Here is an 11490-nt window from a genome sequence, read left to right as displayed (position 1 = left end):
ATAATAGATTCACTAAAAAGAGTTTATTTATACTTTCATTAAGTATAACATAAGATTTTGTGGTATCCACTAGTGTAAATATTTTAAATTGACAATTGAATTAGTTCATTGTATTCATATAGGATCAAGGAGTGTATCTGTAAAAAATCATCAAAATGGAAGTTAAAATAATCGTTAAATCATGATTTTTCGTTTATAACCGTCGAAAAGTTTTGTTCTGTTACTTTATCTCTGAATGTTTGTTTTTTGCGATTTTTGGCGTATGCAATCTCGAAGTATATACAAACAAGTTTGACGGTTGGATCGTAGAATGTGTATCAAATCAAGTTTAATAGTATGTATATATTTATTAAGTAGCTTTAAATTTAGTTATTTTGTACGTATAATACTTAAGAAATTAAATGGTATGTATATTTATTAAATAGTTTTAAATGGGTTAGTGCGCAAAGTATAATGGACAAGGATTGTCTTCCCTCCACTTCTGATGCCCTCCTATTTGTGTGATTATGGTTAAGCCACGTTAACATTTTATATTACTATTTATTTTTGTCTTATTATCTCTATAAAAAAAATAATATAAAATGTTGATATGGTTTAACTTGTCCAAGTATAATAGCGCAACGCTACAATGAGATCGTCGCACAAAGGCTAATAACGCGACGTCATAATTCTTTCCTGCTTCACGCAAGTTGTAAAAAATAGGCGCTTATTTTGAATTTTCGCAAATAACTTGGACAAAATGGAGGAGTCCTTCCTCCTCATCCCTCTCGCTCATCTCGCCCTCTCCCTCACTCCGTCTCGCGTAGCCTTCCTCCCGACTGCACCCAGCCAGCCTCCTTCTCATCCTTCTCGAATCCTGGTTTCCCTCCTGTGCACACCCACCCACCTCCTTTTTCTGCTATGGTTACTGTGAGCGGGACTTCGACTCGCGAGACCGTGGATGCGTATTCGCACCCTTCCTTGCAAAGGTCCGCCGTGAATTGGCTCTCAGTGCTGTGGGAGACTCCACTCCAACCCCTATGTTCGCTATCAGCGACCGGGGGTTCTGATCCGGCCCCGATGATTTCTGATGACGCTGCATCAATCGATCCCGGTCACAAAACAATTCCAAGAGTTGGACAGCCCATCGCGAATCTCCTCGGTCACAACCATCGATTCCGTACCACCGTTGCTCTCGTCATCGCCGGTATTGCTTATGCTGTTCAACTGCTGTTCAACAGAGCAGATTGCTTATGCTGACCGCATCATTGTGAATAAGGTGCACTGATTTACACTGTACTACATTCAAATTGAACGATGGTGATTCTTGAAAACTCAAAATAGTGTGGCCCTTTCCTTTGGGGCATCATTATTTGTAAAAAAAAAAAAAAAAAAATTGCTCACTTCAAATTGCTTCTTTGGTGCAACGAATTAAGGTTTGTAACCTGTTTTTTTTTCCTTTCATCATGTTTGTTAATAATGACTATTTTATGGAACGGAATGTATTGTCTTGGAAATAGAAAATCAATCGCATGGCCCAACTCAAGCGGACAGAGTTTGGAAAAGTTAACCTGGATTATGTTCTTGGAATTGGTGGATTTGATTTAGAGAGGTAATCTATCACACCCATTTCATTGTTGTTGGTGGGGTTTAGACAATTCTGTCCCGTAATTTTTCTTCTTAGTGGACATTACTGCAATTTCTTTAAACTAGCTTCTCCAAGATGATGCATAATGGTTCTAACTGTTCTGCACAATTTCCATGTGAAAAGAAAGACAGAGTATAAGTTTTTCATAGAAGTTCCCTGCAAATTATGCCTTTATCTTTGGGCATTAAACTAACAATATCAATTGAATTTTTGTATCTTTGTGCTTGTGTAAATATTCTTTTTAAAAGTAGGAACATTGAGGGGACTAATGAATCTATTTGTAAAAGTAGCAGATGTAAGCAGAAAGAGGAATCCACCTCAGGTGAACAGCCCATCGCGAATCTCCTCAGTAAAATCAGTGCACCTTATTCACAATTGTTGACAGATATCCAACTCAGACAGAGGAATACACATCAGGTGAACAGCAGTTGGAATACCACAGGCAAGCATTTTCATGTACAGCCTATCAAACCCTCCAAAATCTTCAAATAGCATTTCAAATTCCTGGTATGAGAATTTAAAAATTAGAAACATAATTAAAATAGCTATTGGCTGCATGCATAATCTATTTATCTTTCTTTAGCTACATGCTTGCTTGAGAGTTATCAGAGGAGGGGTTTTGTCTCGTATTTGCAATGCGCCTATGTCGTAAGATACACTTTTAGGATTAATAATTGGATTAAGGCAGATTTCCAATATATAAATCATGTAACAATTGCCAACTGACGACCTCTTATCCTTTCGAACTTTCTCTCTACCTTAGCTGGCTAGCTATGAACTTGATGATATTATCATGATGTCAATCAATTTAATCATTGAATTACTGCTTTTATTTCAAATGGTAGCCACAAGCCAACCATATCTTCCATGTACTTAAGCTTTCAATTTGCTTTGAGAACTATTAAATGTAATGAACTTTGGTATTGCCTTTGTTCCCTTAATCTGTATATTGCCTTTGTTTCCTATATCTTCTCTGCAACCTATTGGAGTCCAAGGGAGAAATGGTTCATTTCTTACGTTTTATCACATGGCAGCTCATATTTAGAACAAAGAGGGTGTGCTTTACCACAAGGATATTTGTCTTGCAAAGTAATACTTTGCCATCCAAAATTTTGGTAAGTCCTGGAGTCCTCTCATGTTTTCAATTGCTGTAATTTATTATTACTTGGTCTTCTCTGGGTTGTATTTCCCTCCAAATTGCTAGTGCTTTGCTTTCTCATGTTTCTTGCTTCGAACATTACTAGTGAACGACGACTGATTCCTGAATATTTCTTCAACTATCAAGAGGGGCGCTTGAGAGGGTTTGACATGTAGGTGTAGATATATGTTGTTGAGAGGTATTGACGTTTAAAGCCATGCATTGCAAATGGTTTTTAAGAAGGAATTTTAGGATGGTGCACTGTATTTGAATCTAATTACTTTTCATGCTAATAACATTTCTTACTTTTCTGTGCATCTAGTATTGTTTCTACCTTTGCAATACTGCTTTATATATATGTGAACAAATGCAAGAAAGGATTTTATATTACTTTGGCTGCTAATTGATTAGTTTCAAATGCAAGAAATGATTAGTTTCTAATGTTATATTTTTATGGTTCAAAAAGTGTATAGATGTCATAGTTGATCACTCGTTGTAGGAGTGTGACCAATGCGCCTCCCGTATTATCAACACCTACTGCTTCAGCCGTGAGTGCTACATTGATTGGGGAGCCACACCCCTTATTGAGGCTATTCTTATGGCATCCCAGGTGCTCGCATCATCGACGTCATTAGTGTCGGTTCAGTCGCTCAGTGCATGGCGACCACAGGACAAGTCATAGCCCTGACGGAGGAAGTGGCAATCCTAAAATGTCAGCTTGCGGCCCAACAAGCAGCCTGGGAGGCCAAACCAGCAGCCTGAGAAACCAAGATTGCAGCCCAGTTTTCAGCCCAGAATAAGAAGATGAGTATGATCTTACGGGCCTTACAGATGTCCGGCCTTCAAATCCCGATGCCAGCACCTAATCTTGCTCCACCTTTGACCTCCTAGCCACTTTGCCCAGTCGATACCCAGTAGCCTGATGCATCAAGTCTAGTAGACTACTTCTTGTAGTTTTTTCTTTTATGTTCAAACATCTTGTTGTTTATAATTTAATTACAATATTTATTAAAAATTAAATAAAAAATATTTTTGCCAAAAAAAAATAAAACAAGGGTTTGCACGACGAAGAAGCAACCTGCGTTGTCTTTGCGCGACGCATGTCTCTACGTTGTGCAAAACTGCTTTGCGTGACGTATGTCCTTGCGTGGCGCAAAGTAGGGGTGGGCACGGTTTGGTGCGGTTTTGAAGCCAAAACCGAAATGAAACCAAACTGTTTGGTTCAGTTCGGTGCGGTTTCAAACGATTTCGGTTTGGTTTTTAAGAAAAAAAGTGTACAATTTGCAATTTAACATATTAATAAGCATTTCCCAGTAGCAATAAGAAAAAGACATTTGTTATATAAACAATTAGCATGTTGCATGCAGTTGTGATGTTAAAACATGTTTGTGCAACAAAAGGGTGTCCCGTACGAGGTATAACATAATACAAATTGAATAACTTTGAATTCATTAAACGTGAGCAAAATTTTCATACTAGAATATGTGATATCATGCTTCAAATGAGTGGATTTCATTAGATCATTGTTTGACTCTTGATAACAAGATTAGTCCAGCCTTGTACATATGTGTGTGTGTGTGATGGTATAAAATAACAAAGGTCCTTCAACTTAATGAACAAAAGAAAGTGATGAATGATGATATTCTAGTGTGGTTGAGTCCATACTAAGTGCATGGATTCTAACAAACAACCAATTAAAACATGAAATTTAATATGAACATTTAATTAAATGTTTATTAATATTTGCGGTGCTATTCAGTTTCGGTGCGGTTTTCAAAAGTCAAAACCGAAACCAAACCGTTTTCTATGTTGCGGTTCGGTTTCAAAACCGAAACCGTTCCAAAATCGCAAAACCAAACCGTTTGGTGCGGTTCGATTTGGTTCGTGTTTCGGTTTCGGTTTTCGGTTCTAAGTGCCCACCCCTAGCGCAAAGTGCCTTTGCGCAATAGATAACCTACATTGCACAAAGGAGTTTTGCTTGATGTAGGGACATACAACGCGCAAAGACACTTTGCGCGATGTGGGTTGCTTCTTCGTCATGCAAACCCTGCTTTCACTGCCTTGGCGAGACAGTTGGCGTGCGACGAAGGTTTCATTGGGCTAATTTTCAGGCAACGTTTTTTGATTTTGCACAACGAAGGTACCTACGTTGCACAAACTGTTTTTTGGTAGAGGGTGAGGCTAAGGGGGTATGTAAAATACCCAACACTTGGCCTCAATGGGGATCCGGCATAGGTATGCTGGTTGGGGGATGGGAAATGAAGGTGGGTAGTAGATTTGGGATCCTTTTCCTGATCGGAGCCTGCCTATTTGAGTACATGGTGGGATGGGGATGTAGTATCACAACTAAAGAGAAGGGAGGACAGAAAGTTAAAATACAGAAAACAGTAAAATTAGGCAAAAGATGCCGAATAAGGGGCATGAAGCCCATATCTGAGATAAGCTCAGGGGATAGTTGAGAACCTAGCTCAGGGAAAATTGAGATAAACTCAAAGAGAACTGGGAATCAAACGAACGAATGAGACTGGAAGGAAGAGAGGAAGAGATGGATGCAAGGAGGGGGATGAAGCAGAGAATGTGAGAAGGGAGGAAAAGAAGAAAAAGGCAGAGGAGGGAAGGAGAGAAAGAGACAAGGAGGAGGGAAGAAGGAGATTGGAAAGAGGAGGAAGATGGCGGGTTGCGCTTACCTGAGCAAGAGCAAGGGGTGGTGGCTGAGAATTGAAGCCAGAGAAGAAGCTCTAGATCGGGGTTTCTAGAGAGAGAAACTAGGAGAGAGAGGGAGAGAGTGAGAGAGAGAAAACGAGTCGCTAAACGCAATATTAATGAAGCAAACACTGATTGAATTAGGATAATGCTTATGCTCGTAAATATATAATTACCTTGATGGTTTAAAACATATATGCAGTTGTAATATGAGTGCTGTGTTTAATTCTCTCTTCCCAAATGTGTATTGCATGTATAGGGGGAAAAAGTTACCTTGATACTTCTTGAAGATCCCTTTGGAGTGTGCATTGCACCCTGTTAAAATCTCGCTTGGCAATTTCAAGTAGCACCTGATTTACATCCGGCATCTTTCTGTATGCCTCAATATACTATCTAGCTTCTAACCTTTGCATTCTATGGTGCAGTGGAAGTTCAAGTGCATGACTCACTTGTTCTGCTAGTCCATTGGTAACATTAGGTCCACTGAGGTTCTTGAGATAATTGGTTGAGAATGCAAGGCCTTCATCCAAGAGGTTCTCTCATTCGAAAGCAAAATATGAAGCTTCATACAGACTCAACATTCCTTTTACATCCTTGCAAAGCCATGCCTTGAAACTTCCATTATCGTCCATGAAGGTCCTGAATACATCTAACTTGCATACAAGTTATGACTAGAAGTACATTTGAAAGTTCTGTGTCTAATGTCTTTATTTGTAGATTATCTATCGTTTATAACAATAAATAACAAAAAATTCACGTATTACATACCTTGGGAGACCTCAAACCCATGTTGTCTAAGGAGCCTGAAGCTGAAAGCAGTGAGGTGGAGACTCTGGTATGTTCCTTGGCCATCAATGTTGTTCAATATTTTTTTAAGGGCTCTTCTTATGTCATTTTCAAAGTAATATCTTAAACCCAACCGTTGGAATCATCAATGAACTCAAGTGTAGTCAGCGTGTTGATATCATTATTATCATGGAATCCACTTGAGTTCAACACGTGGGGAAGCTATGGAGGTTTTCATGGTGGCCATGGTTTTGGGGAGAGAAACGAGGATGGGGAAGCTATCTTGGATTTTGCAATGGCATATGATCTCTTCTTAGCCAACACCTTCTTTAAGAAGAGAGAAGAACATGTGATCACCTACAAGAGTGGGTCGTCAAAAACACAAATAGATTTTCTTCTAATGAGGAAAGGGGATCGTATAACTTGTAAGGATTGCAAAGTTATACCAGGAGAGAGCGTGGCTAATCAACATCGCTTGTTAGTGATGGATGTACATATCAAAAGAGTGAGAAAAAAGAACAAGACTTGGAAGTGCCCAAGGACTAGATGGTGGAATCTAAAAGAAGAAAAACAAGCCATTTTCAAAGAGAAAGTAATCACCCAGTGTGTGTGGGATAGAGAGGGGGAAGCTAACCAAATGTGGGATTCCATGGCTAGTTGTATCCGAAAAGTAGCAAAAGAGGTATTAGGAGAGTCCAAGGGCTTTGCCCCACACCAAAAGGAATCTTGGTGGTGGAATGAGGAGGTACAAACAAAGGTGAAGGCTAAGAAGGAATGTTGTAAAGCCTTATACAAGGATAGGACCGATGAAAATGGTGAAAGGTATAGAAAAGCGAAGCAAGAGGCGAAGAAACCTGTTAGAGAAGCTAAGTTAGCGGCTTATGACGATATGTATAAGCGACTAGATACCAAAGAAGGAAAGTTGGATATCTATAAATTAGCTAGAGCAAGGGAAAAGAAGACAAGGGACCTAAACCAAGTGAGGTGCATCAAGGATGAGGATGGAAAGGTTCTTGCTACAGAGAACGCGGTTAAAGACAGATGGAAAGGTTATTTTCATAATCTTTTCAATGAAGGACATGAAAGGAGTGCTTCTTTAGGGGAGTTGAGTAACTCAGAAGAGTGTAGAAACTACTCTTTTTATCGTAGAATCCGGAAGGAAGAAGTGGTTGTAGCTTTGAAGAAGATGAAGCATAGAAAAGCAGTAGGCCCAGACGATATACCAATCGAAGTGTGGAAAGTTTTGGGAGAGACAGGTATAACATGGCTCACTGACCTTTTCAATAGGATTTTGAAAACGAAGAAGATGCCAAATGAGTGGCGAACGAGCACTTTGGTGCCTATCTACAAGAATAAGGGCGATGTACAAAATTGCATGAACTATAGGGGTATTAAGCTAATGAGTCATACAATGAAGCTCTGGGAGAGAGTCATTGAGCATAGATTGAGGCAAGAGACACGGGTTTCAGACAACCAATTCGGGTTCATGCCAGGGCGCTCAACCATGGAGGCAATCTATCTCTTACGAAGATTGATGGAAAGATATAGAGATGGGAAAAAGGATTTACACATGGTCTTTATAGATTTGGAAAAAGCGTATGATAGGGTCCCAAGAGACATTCTTTGGAGGATTTTAGAAAAGAAAGGAGTACGAATAGCATATATCCAAGCTATACAGGATATGTATGAAGGAGCAAAGACTGTCGTAAGAACTCATGAAGGACAAACCGAAAGCTTTCCCATAACTGTAGGATTACATCAAGGCTCATCCTTAAGTCCTTACCTTTTTGCGTTGGTAATGGATGAGTTAACAGGACATATTCAAGATGATATTCCTTGGTGTATGCTTTTCGCAGACGATATAGTGTTGATAGATGAAACTCAGGAAGGGGTAAATGCAAAGCTTAACCTTTGGAGAGAAGTGTTGGAATCTAAAGGTCTTCGCCTAAGCCGATCAAAGACAGAATATATGGAGTGCAAGTTCAGTGCAAATGGAGGCCAAAACGAGTTAGGGGTGAGGATCGGAGATCAAGAAATACCAAAGAGCGACCGTTTTCGTTACCTAGGATCTATCTTGCAAAAGAACGGAGAATTAGATGGAGATCTCAACTATAGAATACAAGCTGGATGGATGAAGTGGAAGAGTGCATCCGGCGTGTTGTGTGACCGCCGTATGCCACTGAAGCTCAAGGGAAAATTTTATAGGACGGCAATAAGGCCGGCGATGCTGTATGGCACAGAATGTTGGGCAGTGAAGCATCAACACGTACACAAAATGGGTGTAGCGGAGATGAGGATGCTTCGTTGGATGTGTGGGCACACGAGAAAGGATAAGATTAGGAATGAGGATATCCGGGGTAAAGTAGGAGTAGCCGAAATTGAAGGAAATATGAGAGAAAATCGGTTACGGTGGTTTGGACATGTGCAAAGAAGGCCTACTAACGCTCCGATTAGAAGATGCGACTATAGGACAGAGGTTCAGGGCCGAAGGGGTAGAGGAAGACCTAGGAAAACTTTGGAAGAGACCCTAAGAAAAGACTTAGAGTACTTGGATCTAACGGAGGACATGACACAGGACAGAACACAATGGCGTTCTAAGATTCATATAGCCGATCCCACTCAGTCACTTGGATTTTCCAAGTCTCCAACCGAGAAGTTTTCCTCACTCGGGAAATTAAGGGAACACTACCTCAACCTACATGTTCCACTCACAAAGCTTCAACATACAAGCTTCAACAAAAGAAAATTCAAAGAACTTAGCGAAGAAGGCTTTGGTGTATTTAACACAATACGTTGAAATGAAGGAAAGCTTATTTATTGATATCCCCGATAAGTTACAAATATGTACATATACTTGAGTCAAAATAAACAAACAAGAGGGAGCCTTCACAAAGGTTGCTTAGGAGAAGTCTCAGCAGTCGATAGAGCCCCAGAAAGAGAAGGCACCGGAGGGGGATCATTCGGAGCCTCAGTACTGGACAGAACCCTAGAAGGAGGAGGCATCAGAGGTTGATCATTTGGAGCTTCATTACGCGGTACAGCCCTAGAAGACGAAGGCAATAAATGCCTTTGGAACAAACCCACAAATCTCTGATGATCAAGTAAAACCTGACCATCAGATTCCTTCATCTGGTCAAGCTTCATCTTCATGTTTGTAGCATAGTCATGTGCGAGCCGGTGCAACTGTTTATTCTCATGCTTGAGCCCTCTAATCTCCTGTTTGAGACTCATCACTTCAGCCGCCAATGATTCAACTTGGCGGGTTCGACCAAATAGGCGTTGGGCCATATTAGACACAGAACCTGCACACTGAACACTGAGAGCCAGAGAATCCTTAACAGCCAACTCATCAGACCGTTTGGAAAGTAGTCTGTTATCTTTGGGAGTGAGAAGGTTCCTGGCCACTACTGCAGCGATCATATCATTCTTCATCACGGAATCCCCAACGGTAAGAGGACCAGTAGGGGAGACGAAGGATGGGCGTCATATGTTGTCTGGAGAAGGCGAGGCTGCCTCTTCAATAAGGTTCAAGTCAAAACGACGGTCGGAGGGGCCAGACATTTTCAAAGGTGTTGAAGAGAGAAGAGGTCGGACAAATCAAGATCTTAGAAGTGCAAGAATGGAGCTTCTACTGGTGGATATTCAAGTGTGCTTTGGAACTTAATGTCAGCCCCTATAAAAATCTGCACTCGACGAAGCTTCAGAAATCGAAGAGGCGCCTGCTCAGAAGTCGAAGAGGCGTTTGCTTTCTCAAAGCTGGGCTGCTCAGAGACCACGAGGGTCGATCTCAGAAATCGAAGAGGCGTTTGCTTTCTCAAAAGCTGGGCTGCTCAAAGACCACGAAGGCCGATCTCAGAAATCGAAGAGGCTTGCTTTCTCAAAAGTTGGGCTACTCAGAGACCACAAGGGCCGATCTCAGAAATCGAAGAGGCACCTACTCTTCCAGCCTTGTCAGCAACTGTCACACGCACACTCAGCTTTGCGGAAATTATGGGCATTCTGTCGAACATTTCTGGCAAAGTAGAAAGCACATGAATCGTACTGTTCAATCACCCACTTCCCACACGCAACAGTAGCTCATGGGTACCACAGATAACTTTGCCAAAGTTCTCTGACAAAGTTGAGACACGTGAAGCTTGCAGCTCCCACTACATCGCTCTGACCAAGAAGGGTAAAACAATAGCAAAGAAACAACACTAACAAAGTTTAGACACATAAATTTTGAAGGTCTAGCTACCATATTATTACCCACAAGGGTAAAGGAACAGTACCACTGCTGGATAATTGGAAAGTCCCGGTGTGTCAACCTCTGTGCTTCGTGGCAAGGTAGACTAGCAAACATGCCCAACCTTTACTCACATTCGAGAAAACACTCCCAACAAGATTGCTTGCTCCAAAAACGAAGAGGCACCGCCCTCCGAATCTCGAGAGCCAGACTCCCAACATGATTACTTTATCAAAAATCGAAGAGAGGGTAAAGGAACAGTAACACTGCTGGATAATTGGAAAGTCCCTGTGTGTCAACCTCTGTGCTTCGTGGCAAGGTAGACTAGCAAACATGCCCAACCTTTACTCACATTCGAGAAAACACTCCCAACAAGATTGCTTGCTCCAAAATCGAAGAGGCACCGCCCTCCGAATCTCGAGAGCCAGACTCCCAACATGATTACTTTCTCAAAAATTGAAGAGAGGGTAAAGGAACAGTACCACTGCTGGATAATTGGAAAGTCCCTGTGTGTCAACCTCTGTGCTTCGTGGCAAGGTAGACTAGCAAACATGCCCAACCTTTACTCACATTCGAGAAAACACTCCCAACAAGATTGCTTGCTCCAAAATCGAAGAGGCACCGCCCTCCGAATCTCGAGAGCCAGACTCCCAACATGATTACTTTCTCAAAAATCGAAGAGATGGTAAAGGAACAGTAACACCGCTGGATAATTGGAAAGTCCTTGTGTGTCAACCTCTGTGCTTCGTGGCAAGGTAGACTAGCAAACATGCCCAACCTTTACTCACATTCGAGAAAACACTCCCAACAAGATTGCTTGCTCCAAAATCGAAGAGGCACCGCCCTCCGAATCTCGAGAGCCAGACTCCCAACATGATTACTTTCTCAAAAATCGAAGAAACACCGCTCTCCGAATCTCGAAAGCCAGACCCCCAGAGCCAGACCCCCAGCAGGATTGCTTTCTCAAAAATCGAAGAGGCATCGTTCTCCGAATCTCGAGAGCCAGATCCC

At 41.4% G+C, this 11490-nt stretch overlaps 1 protein-coding gene and 1 long non-coding RNA gene across 7 annotated transcripts; both read left to right on the top strand.

The window, feature by feature from the left end:
* The first annotated feature begins 643 nt into the window (after window positions 1–643).
* Window positions 644–3819, top strand: LOC126601871 (uncharacterized). Of its 6 annotated transcripts, none has more exons than XM_050268639.1 (5): window positions 644–1258; window positions 1500–1591; window positions 1921–2083; window positions 2662–2742; window positions 3265–3819. In XM_050268639.1, exons 1-5 carry the CDS (start codon window positions 1070–1072, stop codon window positions 3445–3447), a joined length of 708 nt encoding a protein of 235 aa, XP_050124596.1. In that variant the 5' UTR covers window positions 644–1069; the 3' UTR covers window positions 3448–3819. The 6 variants fall into 6 exon arrangements, 2 of the variants coding, with proteins under 2 accessions (XP_050124596.1, XP_050124595.1); XM_050268638.1 differs by having other exon boundaries at window positions 1918–2083; XR_007615844.1 differs by having other exon boundaries at window positions 1126–1415; window positions 1921–2134; window positions 3232–3388.
* A 6529-nt stretch (window positions 3820–10348) lies between these two features.
* LOC126601266 (uncharacterized) lies at window positions 10349–11089 on the top strand. Its single transcript, XR_007615704.1, has 2 exons — window positions 10349–10521; window positions 10741–11089. It is a non-coding gene; the product is annotated as an uncharacterized LOC126601266 (long non-coding RNA).
* The last annotated feature ends 401 nt before the right edge of the window (window positions 11090–11490 follow it).

The sequence above is a fragment of the Malus sylvestris genome, chromosome 15 (assembly GCF_916048215.2).
Source record: "Malus sylvestris chromosome 15, drMalSylv7.2, whole genome shotgun sequence".
NCBI lineage: Eukaryota > Viridiplantae > Streptophyta > Magnoliopsida > Rosales > Rosaceae > Malus > Malus sylvestris.
The sequence above is the reverse complement of the archived record's forward strand: the minus strand, read 5'-3'. Positions and strand labels throughout refer to the sequence as shown.

What these genes read in the sequence shown, in the direction of transcription:
- LOC126601871 (XM_050268638.1), top strand. Translation starts at nt 1,070, where the DNA reads ATGACGCTGCATCAATCGATCCCGGTCACAAAACAATTCCAAGAGTTG. An exon ending in CCACAGGCAAGCATTTTCAT is followed by an intron (nt 2,084 to 2,661) that starts GTACAGCCTATC and finishes ATCACATGGCAG; the next exon opens with CTCATATTTAGAACAAAGAG. An exon ending in CTTTGCCATCCAAAATTTTG is followed by an intron (nt 2,743 to 3,264) that starts GTAAGTCCTGGA and finishes CACTCGTTGTAG; the next exon opens with GAGTGTGACCAATGCGCCTC.